The sequence below is a fragment of the Chelonia mydas genome, chromosome 2 (assembly GCF_015237465.2).
Source record: "Chelonia mydas isolate rCheMyd1 chromosome 2, rCheMyd1.pri.v2, whole genome shotgun sequence".
In the NCBI taxonomy this organism is placed as follows: Eukaryota; Metazoa; Chordata; order Testudines; family Cheloniidae; genus Chelonia; species Chelonia mydas.
This window is the reverse complement of record NC_057850.1, coordinates 221,475,940-221,488,503: the sequence shown is the minus strand read 5'-3', so window position 1 is coordinate 221,488,503 and position 12,564 is coordinate 221,475,940. Positions and strand designations below refer to the sequence as shown.

The 12,564-nt window shown below is 44.2% G+C and overlaps 1 protein-coding gene across 1 annotated transcript in view; it reads left to right on the top strand.

Annotated features, from left to right (window-relative positions):
• The first annotated feature begins 10,173 nt into the window (after window positions 1-10,173).
• MINDY3 (MINDY lysine 48 deubiquitinase 3) overlaps window positions 10,174-12,564 on the top strand; it is a 95,195-nt gene continuing 92,804 nt past the window's right edge. The window contains exon 1 of the mRNA XM_037890768.2: window positions 10,174-10,691. Within this exon, the coding sequence (XP_037746696.1) occupies window positions 10,595-10,691 (97 nt within the window). The 5' untranslated portion in view covers window positions 10,174-10,594. The remainder of the gene's footprint in view (window positions 10,692-12,564) is intronic.

Below are 12,564 nucleotides of genomic sequence, written 5' to 3'. Positions count from 1 at the left end.
CCCAGAGTTTGAAAGAGAAGGCCCAGCATATTCCAATGGCATCAGCTATCTCCTGTAGCAATGTTCTTCCTACTGTATTTGGCACAATAATGAATGTACCAAGTGCTATGTCCTGTTCTTAGCTTTGAGACATTTGTGTAGCTTTCATTTCCACATGCTTACCATCAGCAATTTTACAAATAAGTCCTTAAATCACTATATATTCTTTTAGTTTCATATTTTCAGTGGTCTAGATAGCCAGTGGCCCTAATGCCACAGCACAGGTGAGTCAGAGGACATTAAGGCCCACCCTTTCCCTACACATCCCCATTCCCTGCATTGCTTGTCTGGATTGCAAGTCCAAGGGTGTGGGAGATAGGCTCCATGGGGCTACTATTCTCCTCCTGTCTGTGAGCAAGTGGGTAGAGAGGGGCAGGGTGTCCACAGAGTGGAGGCTCTGCCTCTCCCTCCCATGGCAGCCACTAGAATTCACCTGATGCAAGTGAGGAAGTAAACTGCACCTTGTGAAGAGGTGGTGTAGATTACTCCCCTGGAAGCAAAGGTAAAGCGGGGGAGAATTGGCAACTAAACCACCATTCCTTCCCAAGGCTCCTCCTAGGGTGGTGCAGCTACACACTCAGCTACACCCTATTCACTCGGCTAGGAACAAAGGCCCAATCTAGCCCAATAACATTACTGTGCCACATTGAACTTCTAAACAATGTATTATCAGTATAGACTTGGTGGACATTTTCTACTTATTTTCCCTAGATAACCAAAGCTATGAAGAGAGTAAATAGGAACGGGGAACCATAGAAACCTTGCCTTGGAAAGTCTAACAAATAATAATAATAATACTTTATAGCTCCCCAGCCATACTAGAGCAGCTGGCTATACAAGAGTGACTCCCTTCTCTGCTGTATGCAATGAGCAGCTTGGCATTTTCTTATGATAATATTTATTTATGTATTACCAGAGCCAGGGAATGCATTTTAAAGTCAAATAAGACAACACAATCTTTGCTCTCAGAAACCTGATCCTGTGAGGTACGAACTACCCTATTGAATGCCGGGGCAGTAACCAGGATGGGGCAAGTGTGGCAGGGGTGGAAAAATGGGGCAGAGAAATGCCAAAAAACCCCGCAGGGAGTGCAAATATGCTTGCTCATCCCAGGTGCTAAAATGTCTAGGTACAGCTCTGTTCAACGCCCCTGGGAGTTGACAGCCCTCAGCAGTTCACAGGACTGGGCCGTTAGATAATGCAAGCACTTTTCAGGATTAGGCTTTTAATTAGTCAGAAAAAGCAAAGGGAAGAGGAAAGGAGAATGAACAAGGGCATTTGTACACATTCAGGAAGTATAAATTGTTTATATTTTTCATCCATTTCTTGTTTGCTGTGAGGTAAATTTTGGTTTTTAAATGATCGGAGGTGAATGCAGAAATATAAAGTAATACAGAGAGGTTAATGGGGGAAAAGCAGACTGAACAAAGCGAGTTTGAAGTAGAGATTTGAAGGGGGAGAGTGGTTGTTTCTGTGTCCTTCTAAGAAAACAAAACAGAATTAAAAAGCAATTAACTGTATCTTACTGGCAAAGAAAAAGTAAGTTGAATAGAATTTTGTGTATTCAATAGAAAGGAAAATAGAAAAATTGTGTGTATTGAAAAGCTGCAGGTACATTGTAAATTAACAAGGCAAACAGCCACATGATGGCAGCATAGAATAAAAAATGGGAAAGAGCTCCTATGCATTTAATATAAAAAACAGGCAAAAACAACTCAGATTGTCACTATAAAGATCCATCCTTTGTTAAGAAGACTAAATGTGCATGTTAATTTGGAGATATTCAAGCAATGCTGCAGAGTAACAAAATGGCATTTATTTCCACACGTAACTGTCCTCTTCTTAAATTATATTTTCCATGCTGAGTCACACCTTTTACACAGAGCAGAGGTCAGATTCATACTATATACAGGAATGTTCTACTTGTGTGAAGCAGTACACAGTTATCATTATAACATGCAGATCAGTTGGCATATTAAAATTAAATGAATTATTAGCTTCCCCACTGGACTTCAGAAGTGCCAATCAGTATTCAAACAGGAAAAATAAAAGTACTGGTACATTCTTAACTCCAAAACAGAGTAATAGATCCCTACTCACCTCCTAATCCCTTTGTCCACCAAGTCCAACCTCACCCCCTCCAGTAAATGTGCATGCGCGCATCCCCCCTCCCCTCACTCCTCCATCTAAGTTGTAAATGTCAATGAACAACCAAGACATCATTCACTTAGCATATATTTGAATTCTTTGAACTTGGTATCAACTTTATTGCCCCACTCTATTAAAGGCAACAATACATTTTCTGAGTATCTTGACCTGTATTGCATAAAGTGGCATAAATCTTCTCAAATGCATGTGTCATTTTAGCCCCGTGTGACTATGCAAACACATAACCAAGTGTGCACACAGTCCCATAACATTTATGATGGCACTGGAATTTGTGAGTGCACACTTTTTAAGATATGAATCAGTAATCCTTAGGCAGGCTAACTCAAATGACTTAGACAGCCAAGGCCTCACCTCTTTTATTTTGTATTCTGTGCTGCTGTTAATACAACCTACTATACTGATTGCCTTTTTTCATTGTTGTTACTGATACTGTGCACTGGCCTGATGATGTTTCCACAATAATTCCCTGATGCTTTCCCTGGCCAGTGTACTGGTTGATTGTTCTATTTGGCACATATTCCCTAGATTGGTTTCTTGCTCCCAGACTAATTATTTTGTATTTGTCTACATTGAACTCTATTTGCCATATACCGGCTTCTTGCTCAGCATTCCATGCACTAAATCAGACAAACTGGAGAGCGCTCCTGTGATCATCCTTCTCTGACCCTTATGTCCAGCTTGAAACATTTCCCTCTATGCCTACTCTTTGCCCCCTCCTCAACGAACTGTTTTTAATCCTACAGTCTGTTATATTTGTTATTCCATGACCATAGGCACTTGAAAATTGTAAGGAAAGTGCATTACAATTGCAGGGAATTATCCATTTTGTGTAACATTGTAAAGCACCTTATACACTATGCATCATTGATTCAAAATGGAAAAAAATTGCAGAACAAGAAGGAAAAGACGAATTATTGTAAGAAATATGGGGTCTGATTCTGTTCTTATACTGATCTTACAACAGTTTAATTCCATTAAGCTCCCTGGAGTTACTCCTGATTTACGTTAGTATAAGCGCAAAATTAGGCCAATACTATCAAGATGCACAATGCCATTGCAGACAGGGAATATGCTTCAGTTAAGCACCTTATGCAGTTATTCTGTGTAGAAAGACACTGATGAAATATCTTATTAATGTACCCAAACCAGTATCAGAAGTGAATGGGAATGTGGAAATGGCACTGTACTGGAAAACTCTGACACTTCTTACTATAGCAGAAAGAAGTACAACAGTGCCACCTGCTGATCAATCCTCAGTACTTGCACCCAAAAGAGATTAACAATTCCAGCAAGCGGCTGCTGCACTGGTATCTGCTGAACCAAAATATTGGCAGGCTTGCAAAAGACACATAGGCTAAGCACACTTAGACTATCAATAAAACATTCAGAAGTAGTACTGGGTGATGACAAATTAGACAAGTAAAATATTACAACCTCATTTTGTCTGTCATCTATAAGCAGAACTTTCATTAAAGTTTCTGTGGTAGGTCCACCCACAGAATGGTTAGAAAACTAGGCCCTTTAGTTTCAGCTTTTACAGAAGGAAGACAGCGTTATCAGAACAGTTTTGTTAGTGATGATGATTATTACCTAGGAATATAAATGATTTAGATTAACAGACTGTAAAGACAGAAGATAGCATTATCTTCTGCATGACACAGGCCATTGGTTTTCCCTGAATTAATTCTTGTTTGACGTAGAACATTTATTGAAAAAAAAATCTGTCTTGATTAAAAAATTTCCAGTGATGGAGACTCCACCACAAAACTAGTTTAAAACTAGATAGTTCTATTCTTTAATAAAATCAATCAGCATATTGGTATATTTAGACAATTAAAAAACGTGTCTCAGACAGAAGAGACACCGTTATTAATTTCAATAAAATCATGTAGGTCTTTTCCTTTTCATGCACCCATAATAGTACAAAAATGGGTGCTTCCCAGCAAAAGAGTAGTTCTGGAAATATTTTCAACAGTTTATATGAATAACCTAAGAAAGACCAAAATATTTCTCCAACAGTCCCTAAAATATCTGCTGCACAGACAGGTTAAGAAGCATTCCACTTTGAAATTCCGGTGCTTGAGCCCTTTAAGGTTCTAGTAGTTAGGAAGGCTTTTTGAAATTTTCCGATCAGCTGATACAGTATATACAGAGTATTCTCAAGATTATTAGAGTGTTAACTTTTTCCTTATTTCGTAATTAGTTTTCTGGTATTTGCAGGTCTAAAATTCGTCACATTCTTCATTTCCTACTTTGTATTAAGTGCTGCATAGCTGCACCTCCTGTACCTTCAACCAAGCTTTGTGCATTCTTTGTGGGCATACTTGGATCAATACCACTTTTTTATTCCATCACAGATCCTTGTAATAGTGGACTGAAAATTGTTGGAGAGAACCCTCTCTTTAGAAGTATAGCTATCATGAAAGACTGCTTTTCTGAGTCACAACATTATCCCCAAATTAAAGCGATTGCTCCATAATTTCTGTGGAATGGTAGGTTTCGGACAAAGGGTCTGTGACAGGGTCTAGGCCCTGCTGTCTTCCAGCAAGCAGAGAGTCCACTCCCTGCTTACCCCTCACAGAGATATATAGCATAAACAAGCGTATGCCCAAATAAATCAGTTAGTCTTTAAGGTGTCACCGGACGCCTCGTTTGGGGACCTCTGCCTTAGGGCTTTAAGGTCTGATCCAAAGTCCACTGAAGTCAATAGGAGTTTTTCCATTGATTTCAGTGGGCTTTTGATCAGGCCTTAAAGCCCTAAGGCAGAGGTCCCCAAACTTTTGAGGGTTGTGCCCCCCTTGCCCCTGTCTGCGCCCCTCCCCGCCCCTCTTCAGAGCCAGGGCTCAGGGATGGACAGGGATAAGGGGGCCAAGGCTGCAGCTACAGCTGGGGTGGGTCTGGGACTTGGAATGGGGCCACGGCCAGGAGCTGAGGCAGGGGGTGGGAGCGGAGCCACAGCCGGGCTGTGGTGGGGGCCAGCAGCTGGGGCCGTGACCAGGTACAGCTCCACTCCCAGCCTTGGCCCCAGGCTCAACTCCGGGCCAGGAACGGAGCTGCTGCCAGTGGCCGAGGCGGGGCAAGGCATGGGGGCAGGAATGTGGCTGGGGGTGGTACGGGAGCAGATCTGAGAGCAGGGAAGGGCTGGATGGCGCTCCCTCCACAGCCCCCATGGGGGCTAGCCTGGGCCTCGCCACGCCCCCCCAGATGTTCCTGTACCTCTGCCCTAAGGGAATATGGAAACACTATAAGAACCATAGAAATGTAAGGCTGGAAGGGACCTTGAAAGGTCATCCAGTCCAGCCTCAAAGCCATACTGGTTAAAAAACTGACCTGGTTTAGAGGAGAAGTGAAGGCAGCTATAAAAAAATAATATATAACAAATGGAAGAAAGGGGAGTTGATAGTCATGAATATAAATCAAAAGTTAAGAACTGTAGAAAATTGATAAGGGAAACAAGGGACGCAAAGAAATATGGCCAAAAGAGGTAAAGCTAATAAGAAGGTGTTTTAAAAGTATATTAGGAACAAAAAGAATCCTAACAATGGTATTGATATACTACTAGACGGAAATGGAAGAATTATTTATAATAATGCAGAATAGGCAAAAGTATTTAATAAATATTTCTGTTCTGTAGTTGGGAGAAAAAACAGATGATGTAGTGCTATTATATAATAATGACACCCTTTCCATTCCACTAGTATCTCTAGATGATGTTAAGCAGCAGCTATTAAAGTTAGGTAATTTTAAATCAGCAGGTCCAGAAAACTTGCATTTAAAAGAGATGGCTGGACCATAAATGTTCATTTTCAGTAAATTTTGAAACACTGGGGAAGTTCCAGATTACCAGAAGAAAGCTAATGTTGTGCCAATACTTTAAAAGGGTCAATGGGAATGATCCAGATAATTATAGACCTGTTAGTCTCTCATTGATACCAGACAAAATAATGGAGTGGTTGATATGGGATTTTATTAATAAAGAATTCAAGGAGAGTAATATAATTAATGTCAATTAACATGGGTTTATGGAAAATAGATTCTGTGAAAGTAACCTATCTTTTCTTGATAAGATTCCAAATTTAGTTGATAAAAGTAATAGTGTTGATGTCTTTACTTGGACTTGTGTAAGGCATTTGACTTGGTACCACACAACATTTAGATTAAAAAACTAGAACAGTACAAGATTAATATGGCACACATTAAATGGATTAAAAACTGGCTAACTGGTCTCAAAATGTCATTGTAAATGGAGAATCAGCATCATAAAGCAAGTTTGTTTCTAGTGGGGTCCTGCATCAGGTCATGGCCTTATTCTATTTAACAGTTTTATCAATAATAGGGAACAAAACATCATACCATCCCGGATAAAGTTGCTAAATGACTCAAAGATTGGGTGAGTGGTAAATAATGAAGAGGACATGTTTGCGATACCTTGTGACTAGATGTAAATTTTAAAAAAACTTTCCTAGCCACAGCTTTTATTTGATCCTGCAAAAGCATCTTGGGCTCTACCAGCAAGTTACACACTCATATAACAAATGGTGGGTACATTCCCTCAAACAGTGGTTGGTATACTATAATCTGTACCTTATCACTGGTTGCTTCCTTCAACCAAGTATCATTATGTCAGTTTTGGGTGAATTGAGTCTCAACCAGTTTACTCGCAGTCTTGCCCCAATCTCATCCACACATTGGGAAAGACGGTCACCTTCACTCTTTGGAAAACTATTCCAGAATAAATCCAGATGGGGACACTCTTAATCTGGAATAAGAGTGCCTTGTTCCAAATTATCAGAGGGGTAGCCGTGTTAGTCTGGATCTGTAAAAGCGGCAAAGAGTCCTGTGGCACCTTACAGACTAACAGACGTATTGGAGCATAAGCTTTCGTGGGTGAATACCCACTTCGTCGGATGCATGTAGTGGAAATTTCCAGAGGCAGGTATAAGTATGCAAGCAAGAATCAGGCTAGGGATAACGAGGTTAGTTCAATCAGGGAGGATGGGGCCCTCTTCTAGCAGTTGAGGTATGAACACCAAGGGAGGAGAAACTGCTTTTGTAGTTGGCTAGCCATTCCCAGTCTTTGTTTAATCCTGAGCTGATGGTGTCAAATTTGCAAATGAACTGAAGCTTAGCAGTTTCTCTTTGAAGTCTGGTCCTGAAGTTTTTTTGCTGCAGGATGGCTACCTTTAAATCTACTATTGTGTGTCCAGGGAGATTGAAGTGTTCTCCTACAGGTTTTTGTATATTGCCATTCCTAATATCTGATTTGTGTCCATTTATCCTTTTATGTAGGGACTGTCCAGTTTGGCCGATGTACATAGCAGAAGGGCATTGCTGGCACATGATGGCGTATATTACGTTGGTGGACGTTCATTCACCTTCAGCTCAGGATTAAACATAGACTGTGAACGGCTAGCCAACTACAAAAGCAGTTTCCCCTTCCTTGGTGTTCATACCTCAACTGCTAGAAGAGGGGCCCATCCTCCCTGATTGAACTAACGTCGTTATCCCTAGCCTGATTCTTGCTTGCATACTTATACCTGCCTCTGGAAATTTCCACTACATGCATCCGACGAAGTGGGTATTCACCCACGAAAGCTTATGCTCCAATACGTCTATTAGTCTATAAGGTGCCACAGGACTCTTTGCTGCCTTGTTCCAAATTAGTTTACTCCACTTTGAAAGTGCCTCAAGATAAACCAGAAAAAGGCACTCTTATTGTGGAATAATAGTGTTCACACAGGGAAGTATTCCAGAATAGATACTCTGCTTTAAATTCACACCCTATCTTACTCTGGAATAACTTTTGAATGTACACAAACCCTAAGAGAAAGCAATGGGCAGCCTTTTATCTTTTTTATCCTTTTATCTTTATCTATCCATAGCTGCCCAACTCTTCCCATGCTCTTTCCCATAATCCCTCCAAGACAGGTCTCCAAGTCTAGGCCATGTCTGCTTTTCACTTTTATCATACCACAGTTAGCACTGAAGCCCAATTATCACAATTGGAACTGCTGTATTAACTATAGCACTGCTGATTATTTTAGTAGAAATGTCCCGCTTTTGGGGGGTGAGGTGTGGGACAAGCAAGGGCAGATTACCATCTCTTCCCTCCTTTGGTCCCAGACAGCCAGAGTACATACACTAGTAGGCCACAAGTCGCCACAGCAACACGACCTGCATCAATAGCTCTGTGATATGGAAGCTGCTCCTACTCATCTCTGGGGTTGTTAACCAAGCCCTTTTCAAGGCACACTGTCACCCAATCATGGCTCTTCTGCGCTGGCAGGAACCCTCTGCTCTGATGGTTGGGGAGTAAGTCCTGCCTCCTAAGGCCTGGGCAGGGAGCCTGGGTACCGGGAGGAACAAGGCCCCAGCCTGCCCAGTGACTACTGTTTTTATTATTATTGTAGTGTCTAGGATCCCCAGTCATGGACTAGGACACTAGGTGCTATACAAACTCAGAAAAGACAGCACCTGCCCAAACAGATAACAATCTAAGTATGAGACAATTTAAGTATGAGACAATGGATGGATACAGACAGATAGGGGAGTACAAGGAAATAGGGCAATATTATTCAGCAAGCTAGGCTGTGGTCTCAGTATACCACGAGCCATATCGTTGTCAAATTTTTCAGAAGCATCACAGCAAAGGATAATTTTAAGAAGGGGTTTAAAGAAGGATTATGATTTAGTTTTGTGGACACTTATGGGGAACTCCTTCCAAGTGTGAGGGGCAATATAGTAGGTGTTTGTTTGAAATTTAACAAGTGAGGTGGAAGGAATTGAGGTGGCAGGAATTGACCTTTTGACACTAAATGAAAGATCTCAGGTCTGTGAAGGGCCTTGAACATGAAGACAAATAGCTTGTTTGACATGATACAGAAGAGGGAGCCCATGAAAGGATGCAAAGAGTGGGGTGACGTGGCCAAAGTGACAAGCTAGGACAACGATCTTTGCAACAGCATTCAGAATGGATGTGGGGTGGGTGGCAAGATTGTTTTTGTCAAGGCCAAAGAGAAAGATGTTGCAGTAACCAAGGCAAGAGGTGATGAGAGCCTGGCAAACTTTTAGCAGTGTGGATGCATTGGAAAGGCTGTCATGTGTAGCCGTGTTAGTCTGTATCCACAAAAATGAGGCGTCCGGTGACACCTTAAAGACTAACTGATTTATTTGGGCATACGCTTTCGTGGGTAAAAAACCCACTTCAGATGCATCCATCCTGCCGGGTACTCAAGTCCACAGCATGGACATCATCTCTGACGTGACCCTCTCTCTAGGTCCTCATATCCAGGCTAGGTCTAAATCTTGCAGATGCTTTCTGCATAGCATCTGTTGAGATACAGCCTTTCCGATGTGGGTAAAAAACCCACTTCTTCAGATAGACATAGCCTGGATATGAGGACCTGGAAAGAGGGTCAACTCAAAGATGATGCCCACACTGTGGACTTGAGTGCCCGGCAGGATGTTGGTGGACTCTGCAGTGATCAACGGAGGAGGCAAGATGTTTTGTTTTTGGTTTTGGTTTTTTTGGGTGGTGGTGGTGGGGTAGATGAAGAACGCTGTTCCAGCCACATTGATCTTGAGCTGGTAGCTAGACATCCACAAGGAGCTGTCAAAGAGACAGGCTGAGATTTGAGTTTGGGCAGGAGGCAGGTCTGGCACACACAGGTAAACCTGTGAAGAATCTGTGGTGAAGATTACCCAGGGAAGGGGTAGAGGCAGGGTGATGCCGATGCTGGGCAACTAGCCCCACAAGCGGTTATGCCTGGGGTGCCTCAGCCTGGCCAGGAGAGGGGCTCTGCCCCGGGACCTAGATCCGCTGCATCACAACCCCTCCTCGGCCCACACAGGCCGAGCCGCCAGGGCCCACAGGCGCGGGGAAGGGTCTCAGGTGCATCTTCGGCTTCGCCGGGGCCCTCGGACTATAGACTCCGCACCAGCAGCCCCGCCCCGTCCGCGAGGAACGAGGCGCCGCGTGGGAGAACACAACACTCCCAACGGCTGCTCCCAGCCTCGCGCTCTCGAAGCCTGCGGCATCCAGGGCGCGAGAGGCGGCCACCGCCCAGCGAGAGACAAAACCCACTGAAGGACTGTGACGGGGCAGCGTCACGGGCTGAGCGGCGCTTCCCTTCCGGTTCACCAGGGAGAGGAACCGGAAGCTTCTTCTGGAGGCGACTCCGCTGAGTGAAACCTAACAGAGCCGGCTGCGGCGGTTCCTCACCCTTCCTGTGTGAGCGGCTGTTTGCTGGACCCTTCCCCCGGTCCCGGCAGCCGCTTCTGCTCCGGCCCCTTCCTATGTTCAGGGAAAGCGGGTTGGTAGCAGCCCCGTCTCGTTCCAGCGCCAGGAGCCGCCGCCTCCGCCCGGCCCGAGAGCCGCCGCCCCGTCATGTCTGAGCTGAGCCAGGAGCTCGTCCACCTGGTGTGGGGCAAGAAAGCCGGGCCCGGCGGGCTCGCTGACACCATCTTCTGCCGCTGGGCGCAAGGTACCTGCCCCTCTCCCCACGCTCTGCCCTGATTCCTCCGCCCCCATCGTTTCCCCCCCTCCCTCCTCCACATCCCTCTGCCTCTTACTCTTCTCTCGCCTCCCCCTCTTCCTCCTCGCTACCCTCCACTTTGCCCCTCCCCACTCCTTGCCTCTCTCAGCTGCCCCTTACTCTTCTGTGCCCCGCCTCTTCTTCCCCACCGTCTCGCCCCACATTCTCCTTCTCCTTATTCATTTGCCCCTCCCTGCCCTCCTCCCCACCCCCTGCACTTTACTGCTCCTTGCTCTCTTCTCCTGTGCCTCACTTACCTCCTTGCTCTGTGTACCCCTTCTGCCAAGTCCACCCCCCCACTTGCCTTCTCCTCTTCCTATCAGGAACTTGTCTCCTTCTGAATGAGTTCTTTTCCCTTTAGTCTTCTGTCCCTGATTTACTTCTTCCGAATTCAGCCTCCTGGTTAGTTTTACCCAAAGCTAAATCTTCCCTTTATCAACTCTCTATTTTATCTTTTGTTGTCTTGTCAGTACCAGTCCATGGGGTTTTGTTGCTCCTAAAAAAGGGGGGGGGGGATAAATTGGGAAACAGCATGCTTGGGGGTACCGATGAAACCAATATATACAGTAATGGTGTTTTGCACATCTGCACTTGGTTTATGTTGCTACTAGATCGTTTGTGGCCTATGAATACATGATGAAGCAATTTCACAGCTAAAATATTTTTTGTGTTGTCTGGCAGTCTCTCTTTTTAAGATACTGAAAGGGAATTACAAGAGAAATGGAGGAAATTTACCTACCAAACTACATCCATACAGCAGTATATAAACGTTTTACATGGTCTAGGCTTTTGTTTCCACAATCAATTTTCCAGTGTTTGCTGTTTATTCTTATGTGACTACAGAGAAGCACTGGGATCATAAGTAGTCTTTCCAAAACTGGGTACAGACTTGGACCCAATCTTGTGTAGACTTTTGCACTAGCTCAGTTTCAAACTCTTATGCGTACAGGGCTAGATTAACTCTCCTGTGGGCCCAGGGCTATTAGATTTTGTGAGGCCTTGTATACAAGTCTCTTTCCTAATTTAAAACAAAATGATCACAATTATGGCATCGAGGCTATTAACACTACTAAACTTGCCTTTTAATTAACATAAAGCCATTCTGTGGTTTCATTTCAGTCTTAAAACATGTAGAATATAGTTAAGTTAATTCAGAATAGCCTACTTCTTACCTTATAACATCTATTATATTAGTTCTGGGGCCTTGTCTACACTATGAAATTAGGTCGAATTATAGAAATTGGTTTTGTAGAAAGCGTTTTTATACAGTCGATTGTGTGTGTCCCCACACAAATGCTCTAAGTGCATGTAGTCGGCGGAGTGTGTCCACAGTACCGAGTCAACCATCGACTGCTGGAGCGATGCACTGTGGGTAGCTATCCCACAGTTCCCGCAGTGTCCGCTGCCCATTTGAATTCTGGGTAGAAATCCCAATGCCTGATGGGGCTAAAACATTGTCGCGGGTGGTTCTGGGTACATATTGTCAGGCCCCCCTTCCCTCCCTCCTTCCATCCGTGAAAGCAACGGCAGACAATTGTTTTGCGCCTTTTTTCTTGGGTTACCCGTGCAGATGGCCAGCATGGAGCCCGCTCAGCTCACCGTCACCATATGTCTCCTGGGTGCTGGCAGACGAGGTACTGCATTGCTACACAGCAGCAGTTTATTGCCTTTTGGCAGCAGACAGTGCAGTATGACTGGTAGCCGTCATCGACCTAGTCCAGGGTGCTTTTTTAACTGACCTTGATGAGGTCGGGGTGCCTGGGAAAACATGGGAGTGACTCAGCCAGGTCATTTCCCTTTTAAGTTTCGTCTCATGGCGATT